This window comes from Thunnus albacares, chromosome 6, assembly GCF_914725855.1.
Source record: "Thunnus albacares chromosome 6, fThuAlb1.1, whole genome shotgun sequence".
Taxonomy (NCBI): Eukaryota; Metazoa; Chordata; class Actinopteri; order Scombriformes; family Scombridae; genus Thunnus; species Thunnus albacares.
This window is the reverse complement of record NC_058111.1, coordinates 3998376-4021070: the sequence shown is the minus strand read 5'-3', so window position 1 is coordinate 4021070 and position 22695 is coordinate 3998376. Positions and strand designations below refer to the sequence as shown.

The 22695-nt window shown below is 38.3% G+C and overlaps 2 protein-coding genes across 3 annotated transcripts in view; one reads left to right on the top strand and one right to left on the bottom strand.

The window, feature by feature from the left end:
• The window catches only part of si:cabz01090165.1 (uncharacterized protein LOC100333421 homolog), a 131328-nt gene extending 128963 nt beyond the window's left edge, over positions 1-2365 (top strand). For both annotated transcript variants that reach the window (XM_044355350.1, XM_044355349.1), the window contains one exon: positions 1091-2365. The gene's annotated coding sequence lies outside the window, so the exon portion shown is untranslated. The remainder of the gene's footprint in view (positions 1-1090) is intronic.
• An 8013-nt stretch (positions 2366-10378) lies between these two features.
• On the bottom strand, positions 10379-19989 carry LOC122984194 (scavenger receptor cysteine-rich type 1 protein M130-like). The gene is made up of 12 exons (XM_044354526.1): positions 19944-19989; positions 17296-17322; positions 16888-17169; positions 15372-15662; positions 14837-15124; positions 13523-13828; positions 13065-13445; positions 12085-12390; positions 11706-12011; positions 10918-11247; positions 10762-10847; positions 10379-10670 (listed from the first exon to the last, which is right to left on the bottom strand). Exons 1-12 carry the CDS (start codon positions 19987-19989, stop codon positions 10566-10568), a joined length of 2754 nt encoding a protein of 917 aa, XP_044210461.1. The 3' UTR covers positions 10379-10565.
• Between the last annotated feature and the right edge of the window lie 2706 nt (positions 19990-22695).

Sequence of the window (22695 nt, the reverse complement as noted above, 5' to 3'; positions counted from 1 at the left end):
TACGTACTTCTACTCCACTACATTTTAGAGGCAAATATTGCACTTTTTGCTCCACTACATTTATTTGACATCTTTAGTTATTTGCTTCAAGCAATGTTGCATACAAAAGTTTATAAAAATATAATGCATATACTCTTGCGTTGTGTCGTAAGGAAGAGGCTCAGACGAGGGTTTCATTGGAGGCCATGATTTATTCCGGCAACTGACTGAAGTAAATGAAAAGAAAATATCCTCCGCTCAATTGTGACGCTAACTCAGGCTTCTACACAAATTAAATAATAGAATTGTGTTACCATACTGTACAATAAGTCCAAACCGGTAAACAAACTTCAAAAAGGAGTTCACAACGTTGCTTACCTCTTCCATGAAGTATGACAACAAAAGGGGAGAGGTAAAGGCGGGGGACATCATTAATAGAGGGGGGGGGGGCACCCACAAAAGTGAACGTAGGGGTACAGTGAACTGAGCCTTAAATGTTCCACCTGTTGACCCTGGAGGAGTAGCACGTCAGGATTTAACAATTTACACATTTTGTGTAATTATAATACATATGCTGCACAGTTGACCCTGTTACATGAATACTGCTGATTTTTTTTCTGTATTTCTTTTTGCTTTTGTGTCTTGGTTTTTAGTATGTCTTGTCTTAATTGTAGGTCTTTGTAATGTATTATGTTCTTGAAAATTAATTTAAAAAAAAAAAGAATATAATAAAATCATTGTCAGAAACACGTATCACATCATCCACATTCTCGCACGCTTGCATTTGTGTCCTCGTGTACGTGCACACGAACAAAAAAAAAGGGGACCCACCTGTAAAAGCATTGCTACATAGCACTACTAGTGGTTGAAAACTCCAAAGATTACCTTTAAATAAGATTTCAAATGCCGGACTTTTACTTATAACGGAGTATTTTTGAATTGCTACTCTTACTTCTTCCCCCACTGCCACATTGAACCTATAATATTAGAGAAAATGAGTCTCCATGGATCCACAAACAACACTGAAATCAAACTTAATGCACTTTTAATTACGGTAATTAATCAATAACTTAATCAATCTGTACTTCTCTCCCTCTCTTGTTTCCTTCAGGTGCCCCGGTAGATTGCATGGTCACATCCTTCTGATGAGCCCCCAAAGTAAAAAGTACTGGACCCAGAGATGCACCCCACGCCTCCCCTCTGACACCACCTCATACCTGAACCAGACAGGATGTGATGTGAACATCCTGCAGGCATGCCAGAGGAGAAAGGATACGGAGCAGAGAAGCAATATCTCACCTGTCGATATGCAAAGGTCTCCGCAGTGCTGAGATCGGACATGTTTGGATACAGGTCAGGCTCTGGGTTGTTAAACCCCCGCTCTTATATGGTGCTTAACTGGGGCTTGAAACACTGGATCAGTGGAATCAGAGTGAGAACATGGTTTCTTCTTTTCTGAAGGAAGTATCCAGTAATCAGACGAGGGGCTCTAAAGGATGGATTTAGTATCTGCATTTGGAATCTGGACAGACACTAAATGCCGCTCTGGGAATATGGAATATGGATTACTGTGACATGTTTCCTGGATGTTCGGTGGCACCGCTCTTCTCTTTCCCCAGCATACAGTCATATGCCAAAGGATTACTACAGTATTACGACAGCATTATTACGATATCGGGAGAATATGCAGACTTCCGGAAAGCACACCTTCTCTATAAAACTCTTAGCAGTCAAAGAGATAAATACATGTTGGGCCTTGGATTGAGAATACGAGCACATTGTCAACGTCTTGTCTCAAAGCATCAATAATAACAAACTGTTAAAACTACAGTGAACTTTTTCTGGCACTTTAATCGTCTGTTTTCATCTCATCTCTCTTCCCCCTCCTTCCCTCTCTTTCTCTCTCTCTCTTTCTCTTTCTGTCTCTCTCTTTCTCTCTCTCTCTCTCTCATCTTCATGAACAACTGAATAGTATATTCTCCAGTATTACCAATCTAACTCTTTTGGCTGCGGATGACTTAGGTAATGTTGAAATAATCAATGTGTTTGCGTCAATGGTGGATTGGTTCTCTATATGTCGGAGCATTAAAAAAAGAAAAAAAAAAAAGAAAAAAAAAAAAAAAAAACATTGGTGTCCCGAGGATGGAGCCTTGAGGAACACCAGCTGGGATTTATTCAACGCCAAACCTTAAAGCACACACTTCCGGCTCTACATTTTGATGGTGAAAACGGTGAATTCTGATGTTCTGTTTGACACTGGAAAGCAACTGTACCCGTATGAAACACTGGTGAACTTGACCATAAGTGTTCCTACTACTAAAAGCTGGCAGATCGTTAAATGTATTAAGCGGTTTTAAAAGATGGCCAGCAGAACTTGCGCTGTCCCGTCCCCCACCCCCCCACTTCCCCCCCCCCCCCCCTCGCTCCCCCTTTGCCGTTTGACAGTGTCTGTGTTTGTATGTGACATACACCTTACAGTCTTCGATGGTTTGATACCCATGATTTACTTTGAATATAACGAAACAAATGACCACAAATGAGGAGAAAAAACACAACGACATGCGGAATAGGGATTTTATGCTTTCATAGATACAATTATGTGGATTTATAATGAAATAAAAAGGTATTTTTCTTGGAAAAATTGTATGTGTTTTTATTCATATTTCTTCTGTTTATTTCTCATGTTATTATACAGTATTTTTGAAGTTGATGAGCAAAGATGTGTCCAGTGTTCTTGACTAGTAGTAATAATATCCAGTAGTGAAAAAGGACAAAATTTACTGAGAGGAACTTACTAATATTTTTTTCACTCCCCCAAAATATAATTTATTGTTTGATTAACAAACAAATAAAAAGTCTAATGCCTTTGCTAGACCAGTGTCGCATACTAAATTCTTGATATGAAATGCATCTGTGTTAACAAATCTTATCCTAAATGATTAGATCTATACCCAAATATTTGACTTGAGTGGATGAATAAAAACATTATTTGTCCCAAATTGTTGTGACCTTTCAGTATATCTAAAAGGCTACCGAGGGGTTGCAACATCATAAAAGTTACTAATGCTAGGCTTCCAATAAAATGTCCAGTTTGGAGGTCTAAATCAACAAAGGTCAGATTTATTATACAAGTCTATACAACTCATGAATTAATGATGCAGCACAGTCCATTGCTTCCTTGACACATAAAGCACATAAGCACAAAAGTGGGCATAAACAAAGATTCAGAGCAAAACAACAACGCCTGATTTTCATGACATTACACTGCTATTAGTTACCTCTAAAGAGGGATGCTCCACCTGGTTGTTGGAGGTATAAATGCAAATAAATGTAAATATAGAACCGAAAATAGCTCCTACAGCGATGGTTGCTGGGTTGTGACCATAAAGCCCACTAATGGTAAAGAAATAATTGTTGGGAAATACGCTTATACACTTTCTTTCTTAGAGTTATATGAGAAGATCAATACCAATCTTAAGAAATAGTTTCAGCATGTAACTCCCCCTGAAACGTCAGATTTGTTATTTTTACATTTCTGTTTGTGTGCGGATTAAACAACCACGATACAACATGGTAAATAGGGAGCTTTAGAGGTGTTGGTAGGTGTAGTTTCAGTCCTTGTTCTTGGCTAATCGAACTGCTTTGTAGTTAACACAGAGACTCTAGGGAAGCTTATTTCCCAAAATGTTAAATATTCCTTTAAAACAGCGGGATGTTAACTTGACCATGAAAATCAGACATGGACTACAAATGTGTTTTTGTTGTTTTTTTTATGGTGACTGATTGATGGATGTTATCATGTCGAGGTCTAGCTCTTTTTGCAGTCAATGTACAGATCAAAAAGTTTTTCGTCATGACATATTGTTGACAGTTCACTGGCAAAAGTTTGTGTTATGCTTTAGTCATTTTTAAAAACAGAAGCTGATTTGACCGACTGCTTCCGTCTCTTAGTAGAGAACCTTTAATGACGGCAGGCAGTGCTGCATATCATCGTCACCCTTCACAAACATCACCAAAAACATGTCAGGATTAAGAAAAGCTGATGACATGTATTTTTACATGTTTTACAAAGGATTCCCAATGTTTGGCTTAACATTAGGCCTTTTTGCCCAGGAAACAAAATCTTTAAGTAGTTCAGTTGACACTTTTATCCGGCATTAACTGTTGAGACACAATCCTGACAGCACTGACAACAGTATTTTAATTTAGCAGACAGTGAAGTGACACTAAACACAAAACACACTATAAATGTCACTGTGTTAAGAGGCGAGGGCTGAAGTAGAGCGACATGGTGTTAACTAGACTGACTGGAAAAACATGTAAAGCTACACTAAGTTACTAATGTTTCTATATTAACAACCGGAGCCTCTTTTTAGTGGCTTGCAGATCATTGTTTTGGTTTTACAGCTGGAAACTTAATTGTTTGCTTCAGTCTCAAACTATTCCTTTAAAGGGAGCGGCCCAGTAATTGCAAAATCATTGACTGTTGTATGTGAGCTGATGTGCATCTTGAAGATCCTACCCTGTTCCCCAGGCTCCTGCCTCTTCATTCAGCCTGCCTTCAGCACCTGGACCTCCAAGGTCATCCAGCTAAATGTTGCCCTGTTGACTTGGTGTCTGCCATCTGGTGGCCAAAAGAGACATGACAGTAAACATCTGTAAGTTACAAAATACCTTCCACTCTCTAAAGAAATATATGCCAGATACTCGAGGTAAGTACCTAGCTCTCTAGGGGTCCCAAACAGTTTCTTACAAAACATTTGGTACGACATGTGACTTGTTTCAGAGTTTGACCTATTTATCAAATAATGTCTTGATAGTCTGATACAGTCTACGCCTTGGTAAATTCAGTACTTTGCACATTTCAAGACAGAGTCATGTGATACCACTCTGCTGCTCTCAGTTTTTTTTTTTTTTATTATTGTGCAGTAAATCAGTTTGGGACATCTCATCCAGGTAGCATCAGTTAGAATCAAGCTCTCACTGGACAGTGGCCTCCATCAGCTGTGATCATGTGGAGCCACTTGATTTGAATTATGTTTTTGTAAACTATTATCACATGATGTTATTTTTTTTGCACAGTATAAAACCAACATTTACCAGGGATCTACTGTAAATAGATTGGATAATCACATAAAATAAAAGCTCTCAAGATATCATTAATGGGTGTTAAAGGAGGATAATTTGAGTGTAATTTTACATAATTTTTCTATGTTTTATATCCAGAAATCTGTACTTTGATGGGGACTTCTTGTGGATGGATTGAATAATCCTATGAATTTACCAAAGATTACTGTATGAAAACAAGAGTCTTCATTTAAATTAAATCTCTGTAGAATGACCAAAGGTTTTTTATTGTTATTTGATGGTAAGTGTTTGGCAACTTTTGCTGCCAGACTTTTTATGATTTTTTACTTTTTTTTTTTTTTTTTTTTTTTACAGTGTGCAGGAGGAAAACAACATGCTACTTCAGCTGGATTTTAAGCTATAAAGCTATAAATCTTTTTGTCCTCTGTCTGGATAAACTGATCCACACTCCACTCACAAATTTGCAGAAATTATATTTTATTGATGGAAGTAAAAACTTTTTAAAATCTCATTAATACTCATCCCCAGTCTTTTATAAATGCTTAAATTAAATCACAAACTGTAAATATGTTTTCATGCAGTCCAATAATTGTATTAACTGACTAATACAGATTGGTGGGCGCGCAGATAAAGACATAACCTAAGTTCAGCTTAAGTTATGTATTATCCTGTCGCACTCGTCACATCTAAAAACCTACAAACCCGAAATCTGACTTAATATGAGAACTTGTCACAGGTTGCATGTCCTTCATCAATGCATTCATTCATGAGATCAGTCTGATCAGCAGCTAGAAACATGGAAATAGTTGCCACCTCATGACTTTTTATCTTATTCGGACAAGCAATAATTTCAAGTCAGTTTGCATTATCAATGTGATATTTTCCTGTTGGACTCAGATTCAGATTCTTCTTGCAGTTACCTGAGACAGTAAGATAGAGTGGATGGTTTTTTGGGAGAAAACATAGATGTGATAAACACATGTGTAGTCCTCCCCCAGGTAGGTGTGATTTGCACCAGAGAACAGGAAATGGGCAGAGTGATTGACAGCTGGCAGGGTGTATTCCTTTGTTGCTGTGGTGCTGAATATAAACTGCAACAAGCTTCCTTCATACTGTGGTTCAGTGGAGCAGCTGATGGTGAAACTGGAGCCCACAAGCACCTGAAGTCCCTGCTGGATCGCCCTCAAAAACCCCGTCAATGTTGGTAAAGAAAGAGATGTTTGGCTGGAGAAGGAAATCCATTCTCATCTTTATTTGCTTGTAAGGTGATATTGAATACAGAGGACTTAAGAGATTGCTGTTCAGTGTCACCTGAGCACGTCACCTCCATGCTGATGGATTTCTGGGTGGCACTAGGTAGTAATAAACACCTCCGCAGTATGGAGTCAACACTGGTTTGTAAATACTGGCTCTTACTTTTGATGAAACAGCAGAACCACAGTCCAGCAGTCTGCACACTACAGGTGCTAATTTCTGGTCCCAATGTCCAATTCGACAGAAATTCAATTGCCTCTCTTAAATCAGAAGTAAGAAGAAACTTTGGAAATAAGCTCAAATCTAAGGCAGAGGAAATTGGTATTATTAATATTAATGTGTGCCTCTAGACTGTTGGTCAGTTGTACCATCATGGCTAATCCCAGAACCTGAAGTTGATCTGTGCATAGTGAATAATAACAAGAGAAAGAAATCAAGAGATATTGTCTTATCTACAGATTTATACAGATGGATCAAAGGATCCAGAGAGAGGGAACGTGGCATTTGGAGTAACCATTCCTGAAATTAAGAATAAAAAACAGACATTTCAGATCAGATGTCAGTATTCACAGCAGAGATGTTGGCAATATTTATGGGCACTTTGGTGGATAGAGGACAATAAACCAGACAACTCAGACATATGCAGTGATTCAGCAGCAGCTTTAACTACCCACAATAAAATAAATCAAATCCTAGTCTAGACCTGATGTACAGGTGGCACGCACTGTTTACTGGGTGGCAGCACAGGATGACTGGATTGGTGGTGTCTAGTAACTGGATAGGTAGTGTCTAGTAACTGGATAGTTGGTGTCTAGTGACCGGATAGGTGGTGTCTAGTGACTGGATAGGTGGTGTCTAGTAACCAGATAGGTGGTGTCTAGTAACCGGGTAGGTTTTGTACAGTTTGGGTGGGGTTTTGAATGACAGGGCTCTCCATATCGAGATCAGTACGTTATAAAGATTTTGTATACACGAAAAACAATACTTACAATTTTTAAATAAAGCTTGAATTTAATCAAGCCATTTAAAAAAGAAATGATAACAGTCCAACTTAAACATCTTTAAATCAAACACAACATTCATTACCCAGATATTGTTTAATATATTCAACAGTTATATCCTTACCTAACCTATACAGAGGTTGATAAAAAGTAATTAAATGACTCTCACTTTTATTCCACTAAACTAGCAATTATTTACTAAGTTATACTTATATAATTGGAACCAAAAATATTTAACAGTCAATTAAATTCTCTACTGTTTCTGTTTTTGTTTGTTTTTATTAAGTCTTATTAATAAATAAAGGAGGGATACATTTGTCATATTTTAAAACTTTTTATCTTTCTGCAGGTGAAGAGAATTATTAATAAGTGTTATAAATATATACAGTTGTTTTTTACAAATATAATGCAAGAAATCAGCCCTTATACAACAGAAACCGAACCTTTACTTTATTAATTGAATCATTGAGTCTTTGTTTTGAGGATTGAAATTGTTGTATTTCTATCTGGAGCCACCAGGGGGAAACATCAAACTCTTGTTAGTGTGAGTCTGTACTGATGGATCTGTCAGTCTGTGAGGACTCACATCTGCGAGGTTAAATTAAGGTTTCGTCTTGGTTTTAGTGTGTAAAATGATCAGATTAAAGTTGAGATAAGGGATGGAGTGTGTGTGTTAGTGTGTGTGTGTGTGATTTTCTATCTTTGAACCTTGAAGTTGAGGACATGTTGGCCGATCCCCTTTTCTTCAAAGGGCTGTTTTAGGACTAAGGCGGGATTTGGTTTTGGTTAGCTCTGAGGTCAGGCTGTACTGTAGTTGATATGGTTAAGGTTAGTTTTAGGGCCTAGAAAATTCATTATGTCACAATCACAAAGAAGGCCTAAAGTTTAGTCTAATAAGTTTCAGTATGAGAGTAGAAATTATGAGGTTTTGCTTTAGATAACCATAATAATAAGAAAGAAATGGTGAGAAAAACAAATAATACTGGTGATATCCACGTCCACAGCAGTTAAATACTATTTCAATTTGTTTCCTTCAAAGATAAGGTCTGTGAAAGGAAAGCAAAAATAAATTTACAATATATTCCTGTATGGACCTTTCTCTCTTCAAATATTTAAATATAATATTCAGTTTGCTCAAATATATGATCTGGTGACCAGAAAAAAGAGCAAAAGAATTGGTGGACATTGAGGATTAATGTTTGGACTTTGGATAATCAATAACTGTCAGATGCTGTTTAAAAGTCTATCCTGTAGCAGAAACCTTCATCTTTCAACCTATGTCTTTCTTTTTCTAATGCATAAGAATGAGTTGTTTTTTTAAAAAAACTGTAGGAGAGGAGTTGTTGTTCCTAAATCTGACTGTTAATTCTGAGATACCCAGAACTATTAATACTAGGTCAGGTGTCATATGTTCATAAATTAGCCTCTTCCAGACTGTATTTATCACTTGATGAAGGGGATCTTAGTTTAATCTTACAGTTGTGAAGTCTGTGGATGATTTTAGCCTGAATGAGCAGTGTCTGGAATTACACACCAGATCTCATCAAGGCTCTGTCCTCAGAGCTCTTCAGATATCCAGCTCACTCTCAGACTGTCTGCATTCATAGACGGAGGGTTAAATGACTGCAAAACATCATAAAAATATTGTAAAGACCAAACAAACTATGAGTGAAATCTTAGCTTTGTTGCAAAAATGTGCATGAAGCAGCACTTATTCAACAATTATCATTATCGTATATTCACATCTAGCATTACTCTGCAACCAGCAGATGGTGCTGTTGTAAAATTTCTCAGCAGTTAACTTTATTAACAGTCTTTGTCATTGAGCAGCATTCAGCAGGTTGATGGAATAAAACATTGACAGCTCCTTTTGTGTGTAAAGTTCTTGGTTTTAGTTTTCAGACTAACTGTAAAAACATTTCTCTGCTGACTGGCTGCAACCAGTGGTTAAAAAAGTATATAAAATCCATGTTGGACTATGACTCAAGCTAAAGAAAAACTCACAGTGTGTGTGTTCATGGTGAAGGTGACTTATTGACATGTTTTTAATGGTTTTTGGACAACAGCAGAGGTCTACAGCACAGAGGAATAAGATATATCAGACTTTGACACACACACAGTGGTTGGTTTTTTTGTTTGTTTTTCTTTTCAAACATGTTTTTATTGAGATTTTCCAGTTTTTTAACAAGTGAGCATAGGAAAAAAAATAGCATGACATGTAGTATGTAGCTTTTCTGCAATGTACATATTGTCAGCTCAGATTCATGAGAACACAGTAAGAGAAAAAAAAAGGATTAATTAAAACCCCACCCAAGGAGACAAGAGGTACATAAGTAAAGTAAGTAGAGATTAGATAATAATAATAAAACATAAAATAAGTTTTTTTTTTTAATGTATAGTAGCGATTATAAGACACAGTAGGTTGGCACAATACATTCATATATACAGTGGTTGTTAGTGGGGTCAATGCATTGTTTTGGTCTTTTCACAATAAGACAAACATAGAATATTGCTGAACTTACTTGAACTTATAGAATATTACTTGAACATTTGCATCAGTAAATTGTACAGACTTAACCAGTTAAAACTGATGGAACAATAGGTTGGCTGATTTAAAACATCATGTGTAGAAAAAAAATATCTTTCAAGTGTTTTAAAAATATGAAATCTTTACAAAGTAATATTTGTACACTGTTGACTGTTTTGGGCAGCCATGGTTCTCAACGAAATATTGAGAAATGGGGTTTCAAAAAACATACACAACCTCCTTTAAAAGGACCAATGTGCAGGATTTAGTGCCATCTCGTGGTGAGGTTGCAGATTGCAACCAAATGAATACCCCTCCCCTTCCAAGCGTGTAGGAGAATCTATGGTGGCGGCGAAACTCGTGAAAAACGCAAAAGGCCCTCTCTAGAGCCGGTGTTTGATTTGTCCATTATGGGCTGCTGTAGAAACATGGTGGTGCAACATGGTGGGCTCCGTAGAAGAGGACCTGCTCCCTATATAGATATAAAGGGCTCGTTCTAAGCTAACAAAGACACAACAATTCTTATTATCAGGTGATTATACACTAATTAAGACATACTCATGAATATTATATTCCATTTCTGCCAAGTCAGTTCCACTGATCCTTTAAATTACAACTCTGACTAATTGTATTTTTCCAAAGAAATATTGGATCTAGACCCAGACGTCAGAGTTCTCACAGATCTGTGTTTGGAGGGAACAGGTGCCTCAGAGATTCTACTTTTTCCACCCACCAACAGCCTCTTCATCGACCCCCCAGCTGTCACAACCACCAACTGAGCCCAGTGTTCTTCTCACGTCCCGGCTCTGCCCCCTGCTGGCCTGGAAAGACATGAGAGCAGATATCTGTAGTTACCTGCTACAATAACTCAATTTAACTGAATTCTCTACTGAATAAAGATGCATACTTTACCTTAAAGTAGAGGCAGATACCAGCAATAAATGACATCATAGCCAGGAGAAGGACAAACAGTCTGATGATCAAATCTGTTAGAGGGGCTGAAACAAATTTAAAAATTACCACCAGAGTCACATTTCTCTTTTTAACTCAGATTCTCCTTAAAGTTACCTGCTACATAGAGACAGAGTCGCTGGCTCTCAGAGGAGAAGTTTTGGGAGAAAACATAGACGTGATAAACACATCTGTAATCCCCTTGGTGGGTGTGGTCTGCAGCAGAAAACAGGAAATGGGCAGAGTGATTGACAGCCGGCAGAGTGTAGTTCTGTGCTGCAGCTGAGGTGGTGAAGATGAGCTGGAACATGCCTCCTTGGTACTGTGGTTCGACTGAGCACCTGATGGTGAAGTTGGAGCCCCTGAGGAACTGAGGCCCCTGCTGCATGGCCTTAGAGACCCCGTCAGTGGAGGGAGAGAGGGAGATGATTGGCTTAGCCAGCAAATCTGTTAACAAAGAAGTAGATGATTGGCTAAACTAGCAGAAAATGAAAAGACAGCTTCTAACAATATGGTCGTGTAGATCATGCAGAGTGGAAAGACGTGAACATAAAACACCACAAATCTGCAGCCTTTACAGCACAATGACAGTAGAAATAAATAATAGAAACAATAATAGTTTGTTGAAGCTGTTTGTGACAATTAACACCCCCCGACTGCTAAGGGACAGCTTCCAAGAGCTGAGCTGGCCAATCAGAACAGAGTGGGCTCCTCAGAAGGGGGGCGCTTAAAGAGACAGGAACTAAAATGGCCTATTTCAGACATAGGCTGAGGGGCCAAAGTAAGAAAAAAAGAAGTTTTTTAAACTGTAAATCATGTAAAAGCATTCCAGTAGAGCCCTAGAATAAAAATATAGACCTGCAAATGTACAGAATATGTCGCCTTTAAGATGTGTCCAATATTACCTGAGCATATCACTCTCAGGCCGGAATAGCATTCATTTACATCAGTCTCCAGTAGACACTCCCGCAGTGAAGATGTTGACTGGACACAAGAAGAATCGATCCACCACACAAGTCTGTATGAAGAATCTCCTATTATATTTGTTGAAACAGCAGAACCACAAACCAGCCGTGCACACACTGCAGCTGCAGACTTCTGGTCCCATTTAGAATACCAGTGAGTCACTGGTCTCCACTCTCCCTGGTGTTTCATCTCCAGAGTACCAGCGCAGCGACTGGGCTCTCCCACCAACCTGGCATCATCTGGCTCTGAGCAGAGACAGGAGAATCATAAGTGGAAGAAGTAAACCAGTGAACCACCAATCACAGCGACAACTCTAACCTGAGCAGGTGAGTCCGACAGCTTGTCTAGGTGAGCAGGTCTTCCTCGCTGAGCCAGACACTCCACAGTCCAGTAAAGCGGACTCATTGCCTTCACACTTGAACTCTTCTGTCCGGACTAGAGCCTCCACTTCTCCATAGAGCGCCCCCTGGAGGACTGAAGGTGCCCCACACCCAAGCTCCCTACACACCACCTCTGCATCCTGCAGGTCAAAGTCATCTTCACACACTGAAGACCACGACTGGTTAGACTTCACCTCCAGTCTGCCTGAACAGGGACCAGACTCATTCACCAGCCTGACAGACTCTGTGAACAGAGAGGGAGAGAGAGCAAGACAAGTAATTTTCTTATTATATACATTCACCTATTTTTTCCAATTATTTATCCTGCACAAGTTTATAGCTGAGCTCCCTCTGCACCACTACAGTCCAGTCCAGGTGTTACAGTTAACTGCTTGTTAAATGATTGCCTTTTTATTTACTGTAACCACAATCTTTCTTTAACCTTAACCATAAGATGGTTACCATGCAGAGATGGTGTAGGAAGTGAGATTTCTTAAAACTAAAAAAAGATAATCAAATTTTTCCTGCCATGAAAACCAAGGCCTCAGACTTTGGAAGTACTGACTCTCTGCTTCACTCTCGACTGCAAACCATCTGGGAAGAGGTCAAAGGCTGATGAAGCCAGCAGAAGAACCACATCACCCACAAATTATACAGCTGCAATCCTGAGGTCATTGCACTGGACTCTTTCCACACCTCGGTTACGCCTTAAGACTCTGTCTGTGAAAATCACAAACAAAATTGTGACAACGAAGCAACCTAGCAGAGCCCAAATGTGCTTGTCTTCGTGCCAAGAATGCTGCCACAGCTCTCCAGTTAGTCAGTAAAAAAAAGGGGGGAGGGAAGGTTGGGAGACAGACCTGCTGCTCTCCTGGATGTTTACAGCAATGAGCTTCTAGTACAATCACAGTTTTCTACTGCGTTTGTCCTGCATAACTTTACAGTTCAGGCGAGCGAAATCCACTTCTGACACTGTAACATTGATGTTATTAATGGTGTTACCTGAGCAGGTGATTTCCAGGCAGGAGTCACTAGGACTACTCTTTGATGTCACACACTCCCTCAGTGTAGATTTAGACTGAACACACAAAGGGTTGATCCACCACGCAGGTCGTCCTGAGCTATCCTCTCTCCTTACTGCTGAAACAGAGGCGCCACAGTCCAACCATCTACATATTACGGATGTTTCCTTCAGGCTCCACAAATCGTTATCTACCGTCCCCCACTCTCCTTGGTGTTTCACCTCCAGTCTACCAGCGCAGCGGCTAGCTCCTCCCACCAACCTGACATCATCAGGTTCTGAACAAAAGACAAGTGAATGATTAGTGAAAGTGACTTGCAATAGAACATGATGTTAACCTGAATCAAACCTCCACCTGAGCAGGTGAGTCCAACAGCTCTGCCAGATGAGCAGGTGTTCTTAGTTGACCCTGAGCGTCCACAGTCCAGGAGAGCAGACTCACTTCCTTCACACTGGAACTCTTCAGTCCAGACTAGAGCCTGCATTTCTCCATAGAGCGCCACCTGGAGGACTGAAGGAGCTCCACAACCAAGCTCCCTACATACCACCTCTGCATCCTTCAGGTCAAAGTCATCTTCACACACTGAGGACCACGACTGCTCAGACTTCACCTCCAGTCTGCCTGAACACAGAGTAGACCCATTCACCAGCCTGACAGAGTCTAACAAATAGAGGAAAGAAAGAAAGAAAGAAAAACATGTTTTAATGCTCATATAGCCACCTGAAATTATAGCCACTTGAAAAATTATGAACCTATCCTTTAAACTTTAAGTACACAATGCAATATCTGATATCACAGTAAATCTGCATCAAGTGTTTGTTTGGCTTTTTTGGTCACTGGAAGAATTTGAAACAAGCTGTAAACACAACACTGACATATCATCACCATATCATATGGTGGACATGTTAGCAAACAGTCGCTTATGTACACAATGAATATTAACATTCATTTAAAGTCATATTTCTGGCCACCAGGTCTCTCCTTTTAGCTCTGTTCACATCTCCACCCACTCCTAACAAAATAATATCTGGGTCTCAAGCTGCTAAATGCTCCACTATGATAATAAATAAATAATAATAATAATAATACATTTTATTTAAAGGCGCCTTTGATGACACTCAAGGTCACCTTACATCATTTAAGATCAGTGATACAATAATTGACAAGTAGAAATAAAACATCAGTACAACCGTCAATAAAACATGCGATAAACAACAGAGTATAGCTCAGTGACGGTAACTATGGTCACCAGCTTGTCACTAACCTACTCTGTCTGCAGTTTGTTGCTGGGCAGGTTTGTTCTGTGGGTTTATTTGAGCTTTTTGCTGAAAACAGTTGCCTGCTGCTGCTGGAAATGTCACAGATGAGAGTAGTGACATTGAAAAATGACCTGAAAGATGCTAAAACACTCCACAGAGCTAAGAGGAACTGCAGTCAGGTTATTTTCCTGTATGGGTTCATCACTACTAATGACCCTTTTTATGTTTCATCAGCTTTAAAGATGGCAGATTGGTAATGAGCACCAGAAACTAACTATTTATATTAAGATTATGAAGATTAAGATTTATATTAAGAAGTGGCAGCAGTATTCTGTGAATGTCCCTGACAGTTCCAGTTACAAACTTCTCTACCCTTTACGTTGTCATTAAATATCATTAATGGTGTTACCTGAGCAGGTTATCTCCAGCTTGGAAGAGGAATATACACTTTTTGTAGAACATTTAATCAGTGAAGATTCATCACAGTCAGATTCAATTCTCCACATAAATCCATGTGAGATCTCTTTTCTTCTTCTGTTTGAAACAACAGAGCCACAGTCCAGCCGTCCACACACATCACCTGCTAACTTCAGGCTCCGGTCCGTCTCATCCACTGGTTTCCATTCGCCCCATTTTTTCATCTCCAGTGTGCCAGCGCATTGGCTGGCTCCTCCAACCAACCTGACATCAGCAGGCTCTGGGTAAAAAAAAATGACAGCAGCTTGTAACAAAACTGAACTGACTTCCATGCAAGCAGTGTTGCAATCAGTGGTAAAACCAAAGCCAGGATTTTAGAAATACTGAGGTCACAATTTAAGTGTCCCTCAGTGCTAGGAATAAAATGCTGGCAGTGTCTTAAAACACTGGAATCAGCCTTTAAAATATCCACCCTTTCTTATTTTATTTCTTAAATTGTACAATGTCCCACACCTCTTCTCTTTTACCTGAACAGGTGAGTCCAACAGCTTTACCAGAGGAGCAGGTGTCTGTAGCTGAGCTTCTGCAGTCCAGGAGAGTCGACTCACGGCCTCCACAGTGGAACTCTTTGGTTAGCACTGGAGCCCCAAACGGCATCGCCTGGAGGTTTGCAGAACCTCCACAACCAAGCTCCCTACACACCACCTTTGCATCCTGCAGGTCAAAGTCATCTTCACACACTGAGGACCACGACTGGTTAGACTTCACCTCCAGCCTGCCTGAGCACAGGTTAGTCCCATTCACCAGCCTGACAGAGTCTAGAGAGAGGAAACAAGGAGTTATAATTTACCACATACCACATATAAATTATCAAAGTCTTCTTAAGACAAAAATGCCAAAAAAAAAAAAAAAAACATGCTGTGGCTGTCTCATACATTTCATACACAATTTGCAATACTAGTGCAGCGCCCGTTCAAAACGTGACTGTTCGGAACGGGATGATTTCTCAATATCTAGAGAGAGTTGTGCCCCTCCCCTAAACCCCTCTTATGCAGACACTACCATGAGATTGGTAGACACTACAATTTATCAATGTTCCCTAAACGCCTCACATGGAGGTTATCAGCAGATGTTATAATTTACCCATGTTCCCTAAACGCCTCACATGCAGGTTATCAGTAGATGCTATAATTTACCCATGTTCCCTAAACGCCTCACATGCAAACTGTCAATAGATGCTACAATTTACCGATGCTCCCTAACACCTCACATGCAGAATATCTGGAGACTACAATTTTGAGTTGAGTTGAAGTTGACCAGATGAACTGTAGTGACCATTCAAAACGTGCCTTCGACATCCTGCACTATGTCTTGAACATAAATACAAAGTTCTCGCATGTGAGGAATAGAAATAGAACTTAACTCTCTAAACTTTTTCCAATTCATTCTCTATCTCTATCCATATGCAGAAGAAGAAGAAGCAAATCAATGTTATTTATGAGGTATTTTTATAAATTTCTCAAGAATCGCTCATCCAAACAACTTCACACAACAACACTGCACTTCCCCGTTTCCCCAGCGATCCACCCACCAGGTATGAAGTAGATCGGATGAACAGTTCTCGAGATACGCAGAGGACATACATACATACATACATACATACAGACCGAAAGACAGACAGACAGACAGACAGACAGACAGACAGACAGAGATTCCTTGCTTTATATAGAGAGATATACAGAAATGCAAGCTGTGACTTCTAACACAAAATCATTTCCTCTTATGCTAGTTTTGAGAATTGTTGTGACCCCTGCATGAGCATGTGAGAGGAATGTAGTGACTCACAAATGTATCTACAATTGTGACAGTCATTCATGAATTTTGTGAACTGGATCCCTGGATTATCAAAATGGCTCTGGGACTCCAGACTCTCAGGGGCCCCGGATTGTGCTTACATGGTCCATATGTCATCACAGTGACAAAGAAAGAAGCTAAACAACAGTATTAGCTGTAAAGTTTACTGACACAGTTAATGACACTGACCTGAACAGCTGATCTCTAGGTTGGAAGATTCATCTGAATGAATGACCTCTACTGATTCATACATGACAAAGAAAGGCATGATGTCCAATGTAGGAGAGGAATCCTTCGTTCTTTGTATTGAAACAACAGAGCCACAGTCCAACTTTCTGCACACCTCAGCTGCATTTCTCAGGTTCCAGTTATAGTACTGGTCATCCACTGGTTTCCACTCTCCTTGGTGTTTCATCTCCAGTTTGCCGGCACAGTGGCTGGCTCCTCCCACCAACCTGACATCATCAGGTACTGCTGAGCAGAGATACAAAAGTAATCAGTGAATCAAGTGAAGTTACTTTCATTTATTTATAAAATGTGAAATACTGAAATACTTTTGAAATTCTGTTCGTTTAATGTTTTTATTTCTCCATTTACCTGTTGAAACATGTTCAGCTCGGAGCCCTGAGGAGAAAAAACAGAAAATAAACATGAAAATAAAGATTTGGTATGAGCAGAGCTCCAGATACAACAAAAGTTTATTTTCTTATTTGTTTTCTTTACTTATTTGTTTTGAATTAAAAAAAACATTTTTTGGACTTTTGTTACATGGAGAAAAGGTCCAAATAGGAAACACCAGGTGTTGCTCTGAAAACCAGCACAGTGCCAGTTTGTGCCAGTTGGTTGTGGTTCAACTCCATTTGAAATAAGTACAAACAAATGCACATGCTGCTTATGAAACAGCAGCACTGTAATCTACAATAATAACTATAACAATGTATTTCATATGGTTTAAGGTACTGTAGTGTCTTTGTAAACTACGGAAGCCCTGAAAGGCAAGTGAGAAAATTTTTTTTTCTGGAGATCCAATTTCTTAATTCTTTTCTCTCTTGTGTCTCTCTTGAAAAAAAAGTTTTGCCAGGTTTAAGTTTTGTTTGTTTTTTTCACCTGTGAAAATAAGTGATTTTTTTTTTTGCCAGGAAGTTTTTTTTTTTTTTTTTCATGTGCTTTGCTCTCTTGAGTATTACAACAGAGAACAACAGAATTTTTTTTCACCTGTTATTTTCACACATGGAAAAAAAGAAAAAACTTAGAAAAATGATCCAGGCAAAACTTTTTTTTCACCTGTTTCACAGATGAAAATTTTATTATTTTTTTTATGGAACTTAGAAACCTTCTTAATTCTTTTCTCTCTTGAACATAAGAGAGAAAAGAATTAAGATCAGACTTAGAAATTGGATCTCCAGAATTTTTTTTTCTCGCCTGCCTTTCAGGGCTTCCGTAATAAACACTTAAAAGCTATAAAAAAAATTACATTTTAATCCCAGTATTATTATACTAGTTTCTATTGTGCTTAGTTGGTGGATATAAATTTAAAAAATGTGTGGGGGGTCAGAAGGGGGGCCTAACAGCATTTTTTTACCCCTGGACCCTCTAACAGATGATTCCATGTATTTCCCAGGTCAGGATGTGGTGGGGTTTAAATGGCTTAACTTTGAATTTAATATACCTTACTGTGGTAACGCTTTATTTTACAGCTCCTTTAACTTTTAGTTATTTTCTGGGTAATTTGCATGTATGTAACAGTTAATTTTTTAGGACATTTTACAGAAAGGATGGTGCAATTTGGTACAAATTATGAGAAAAAAACAAAAAAAAGTGTGAAATTGTTTTAGCTGGTACGTGCTGATTCATTATATTTGGGTTCATTCATAGATCATTTGCAAAAGTTAGACTCTTAATTCTGTAACAGAAAAATATTAGTTTTCAGTGTGAAGTTTTGTGTGTCAAACTACATATTAGCATATTGGATTGTTTCATAAAAACTCTATTAACTCTAATAACAAATTAACTTCTTTCTTATAGTTTGTACCAAATTGTGCCACCCTCTCTGTTAAATGTCAAGAAAATGAACCATTAAATACCTACAAATTACTCAGAAAATTTCCAGGAAATTAGTATAAAATTTCAACCTTCACAATAATATTTTGAAGTGTGTCAAACTACATCTTAGCATATTGGATTGTTTCTTAAAAACTCTACAATAAGCACATTTCCTGTATAGTACAGAATTACAAAGAAATGCCCAGTTAAACCACAACTACTTTTAGCAAATTACTGAAAAAACTGAATATGCTAATGTGTTGTTTGACACACAAAGTATTTTCTGTCAGTTAAAGATCTAATTTATTAAGGTTTTTTTGTAAATTAAGAACTATGTAGGAACCCAAATATAATGAGTGAGTAACAAAATAACTTTTTCTTATAATTTGTACCAAATTGTGCCACCGTCTCTGTTAAATGTCAAGAAAATTAACCATTAAATACCTACAAATTACTCAGAAAATTTCCAGGAAACTAGTGTAAAATGTCAACCTTCACAATAATATTTTGAAGTGTGTTGGATTGTTTCTTAAAAACTCTACAATAAGCACATTTCCCGTATAGAACCGAATTACAAAGAAATGCCCAGTTAAACCACAACTACTTTTAGCAAATTACTGAAAAAACTGAATATGCTAATGTGTTGTTTGACACACAAAGTATTTTCTGTCAGTTAAAGAAATATAATTTGTACCAAATTGTGCCACCGTCTCTGTTAATTGTCAAGAAAATTAACCATTAAATACCTACAAATTACTCAGAAAATTTCCAAGTAATTAGTATAAAATTTCAACCTTCACAATAATATTTTGAAATATTCATATATAATAATTACGTATCATTCTGTAGTATTTAAATCTTTATACATTTTTATCTTAGTTTGAATTACCACATCATCCTTACATAGCCTACATTCTTTTGTAGCTTGCAGCATTTTTCTCACATAATATCAATATTATAGGAGCTGCCAGTCTGTGGTCCTCCGGGTAATGAGGAATGCTGCCACTACCGCCATGAAACAGGCCGTGGTATTTATCCCATTTGATCTGTCAGATTTCAGACACACACACACACAACTCTATCTGTCTCTGACCACATAGATATACATCCTGAAAGCAGCAGTTGATTACAGATGTTTCACTACAGGTCTGCTTCTCTCTGCCTCACAACCGTTTACATCCGTTATTAAACCAGAGTCCTACCTGAGCTCCAGAGAGACAGAAACACCATCAGCACTCTGCGCTCCATGTCCAGTCAGCGCGTCGTCATCACAAGCGTCTTCCTCATCTGCTGTCTCTTGTCTTTATCAGGTCAGGATCCAGGGCCAGCCCCCAAGCACTTTTCTGCTATTAGTTGTTTTTTTTTTTCACTTCTATTTCCTGATCATTTTTTCTTTGCATCATCACAAAGCTTGAGCTGTTTTCTGTCAAGATGTGAAATACCTTATTATAATTATTCCTTCTATACCCATGCATAGAAGCTAGATTATCTATACTGAACCATCCGATATGAATATGAGATCCTGGGCTTTTAATAATTATGGGTTAATGTAGTTAAAATTACTTTTTCCATCTCTTAATCCGCTGCACCAGTTGCTCCTGTTGCCTGTTTTTTTTTTCTTCATCATATATAATGATCATAAGCATTTTTTTAACCTCCTTCCTGTGCTGCTCGCTTCTCAGATCACAGATAACCAACACAGCATAAACAGATCTAGCTGATCCTATGAAGGAAATGAAAGGTTTTCTACTTAAAAAGGGACCATATTTACCCTGACTACTAAAAGAATTAAAATATATTGAAAACCAAGTGATGAACACTATGAAATAATGGATTAAGCCCGTCGTTCTCATTCGCTCTGTAACCACTGACTCTACATTTTTATTGGTTTTCACATGTATACAAGCAGCCTTGCTTTATTTGCAGTTAACATTGTGTGTATGTGTGTGTGATGTACTACAGTGTGTAACTTTTTATTACATGCATTTATGTTTAATACTGTAAATGGTCCTTTACGAATAAAATAAATGCATAAATAATAAAGATTTCTGATTGCCCCCCCCCCCCCCCGAGTGTGTCTTAAAACAACAGTCAGGAGCTCAAATGAACAGTGAAACATGTTTTTTCTTGCTGTAATCATTCCTCCTGTTCATACTGACCATTAGAAGATCCCTTCATAATGCTCTTACAATGGAAGTGATGGAGGACAAAATGTATTTCAAAGTTTATCTGAAGCTAATATGAAGCTTCAGCATCCAAATGAGTCAAATCAAGTAGATATCTTTCAACGTTACAGTCTTTTTAGTGCCAAAGTTCCTCTTTTTGTTACTATACTTCCACCTGCAGCTCAACAGGGAAACACTGTCCGAGGAAACACAAAGAGGGAATCTGATGCTAAAAAGACTGTAAATGTGTCAGATATCCACTTGATGTGACTAACTCAGACTGATGAAGCCTCATATAAGCTTCACATCTACTTTTAAATGACAAAACTGTGGATTTTGGCCTCCATCACTTACATTGAAAGAGTATTTGAAGGATCTTTTTACAGTCAGTATGAACAGGAGGAATGATTACAACACAAAAAACACACTTGAAAAACTGTGAACCTGTCCTTTAAAGGGATAAGAAAGAAAAACAATATTTTTCCTACACAATATTATGTTTTTACTTTTTTTTTTTCTAGTGAAAAGCATCCTACCAGCCTCTGCCTCGACGATAGCGCCTGAAGTCACCGAAACACGAGATTTGATTGACAGTTGTGAAGTTGTGATAATCAACTTGTGATCATCTGGCCTAGATGAGCTGTTTCCGCTCCATCTTTCAATCATCATCATCAGTCCCGTGTTTCTTGCTGCTGTTTCTAGATGCATTTCTTCATTTAGTAATATGAGGATGCTGAATGATGTTTATCTGAACTTCAGAGTTAAGCAACATCATCATTCAGTGATTATGTGTCTGCTTTTCTAAGAAGGATCAGTACAGATAACGTTCACGGAGATGTTGGTAATACTGAAGTAGGTTATAGATTCATTTCAATGGAAAACAGAAGGCAGGACAATGGTGATTAATAAAAAGAATCATCAATCATTGAATACTTGTACAGTATGTGTATAATACTGTATGAGTGTGCTCTTATGCTTTTATCTTGGTGAGTAGTAATTTAAGTTTTACACCTTGAGAGTGAAGATTTTTTTGGGAAAGTGGTGACATTCTGGATGGTTCGTTTGTGTCACGCAGGGTCATAATAAACACCTAAGGTAAGGGAGAGGTCTGATGTTATTCTCTATTTTCTTATAGTCAACAAATCCTACGAAACTTAGAATGTGTTAGTCTGTCTCTCAATACTTTCTGACGTCCTTTTCTTTCTGTGCCACTCAGCTGCAAGCCCATCGGTACCAACTAAAGATGTAAATCTTTAAAAAAAAAAAATCACCTCACAGATTCAGTTTAATTCTCTGAAAAGTCTCAATGAAAAGTAATTTCCTAAAACAGCTGGACGCTGTAGCAAACAAACAGGAGGACAGATTTTGCCCCAGTGTTCCCCATCTGAAAAGATTTATTTCTTTTTTTTTTTGCTTTTATGTTTTATTACAGGAAGTGTATAAATCCAGGACCAAAATAGTCACACATTCTGTCATTTTGTTACTTCTAGATGGAATTATAGTGAAAATACTTTATTAACCTTTTTGCTCAGGACCCCTTGAAGTCCCTCAACGACCCCTGAGGATCCCTGGACCTCACATTGACAACCACTACTCTACACACAGAGGAATAAGATGCATCAAGGCTTTGGATTTTTTTTTTTTTTTTAATAATAAAATCTTTATTCTCAGGATTTGGCTGTAGGAAACAACACATAGCCAGGTGTTACAGCAGACAGTTATAAGTCATTTGGTCAGTCAGTTAGTCAGAGCCAACTGCAAAGTGAGGAAACTGCATTTTCAAAAAAGG

What these genes read in the sequence shown, in the direction of transcription:
- LOC122984194 (XM_044354526.1), bottom strand. Translation starts at nt 19,989, where the DNA reads ATGGAGCGCAGAGTGCTGATGGTGTTTCTGTCTCTCTGGAGCTCAG. An exon ending in CCTAGAGATCAGCTGTTCAG is followed by an intron (nt 15,663 to 16,887) that starts GTCAGTGTCATT and finishes TCCTCTCTCTAG; the next exon opens with ACTCTGTCAGGCTGGTGAAT. An exon ending in TGTTGGACTCACCTGTTCAG is followed by an intron (nt 15,125 to 15,371) that starts GTAAAAGAGAAG and finishes TTTTTTACCCAG; the next exon opens with AGCCTGCTGATGTCAGGTTG.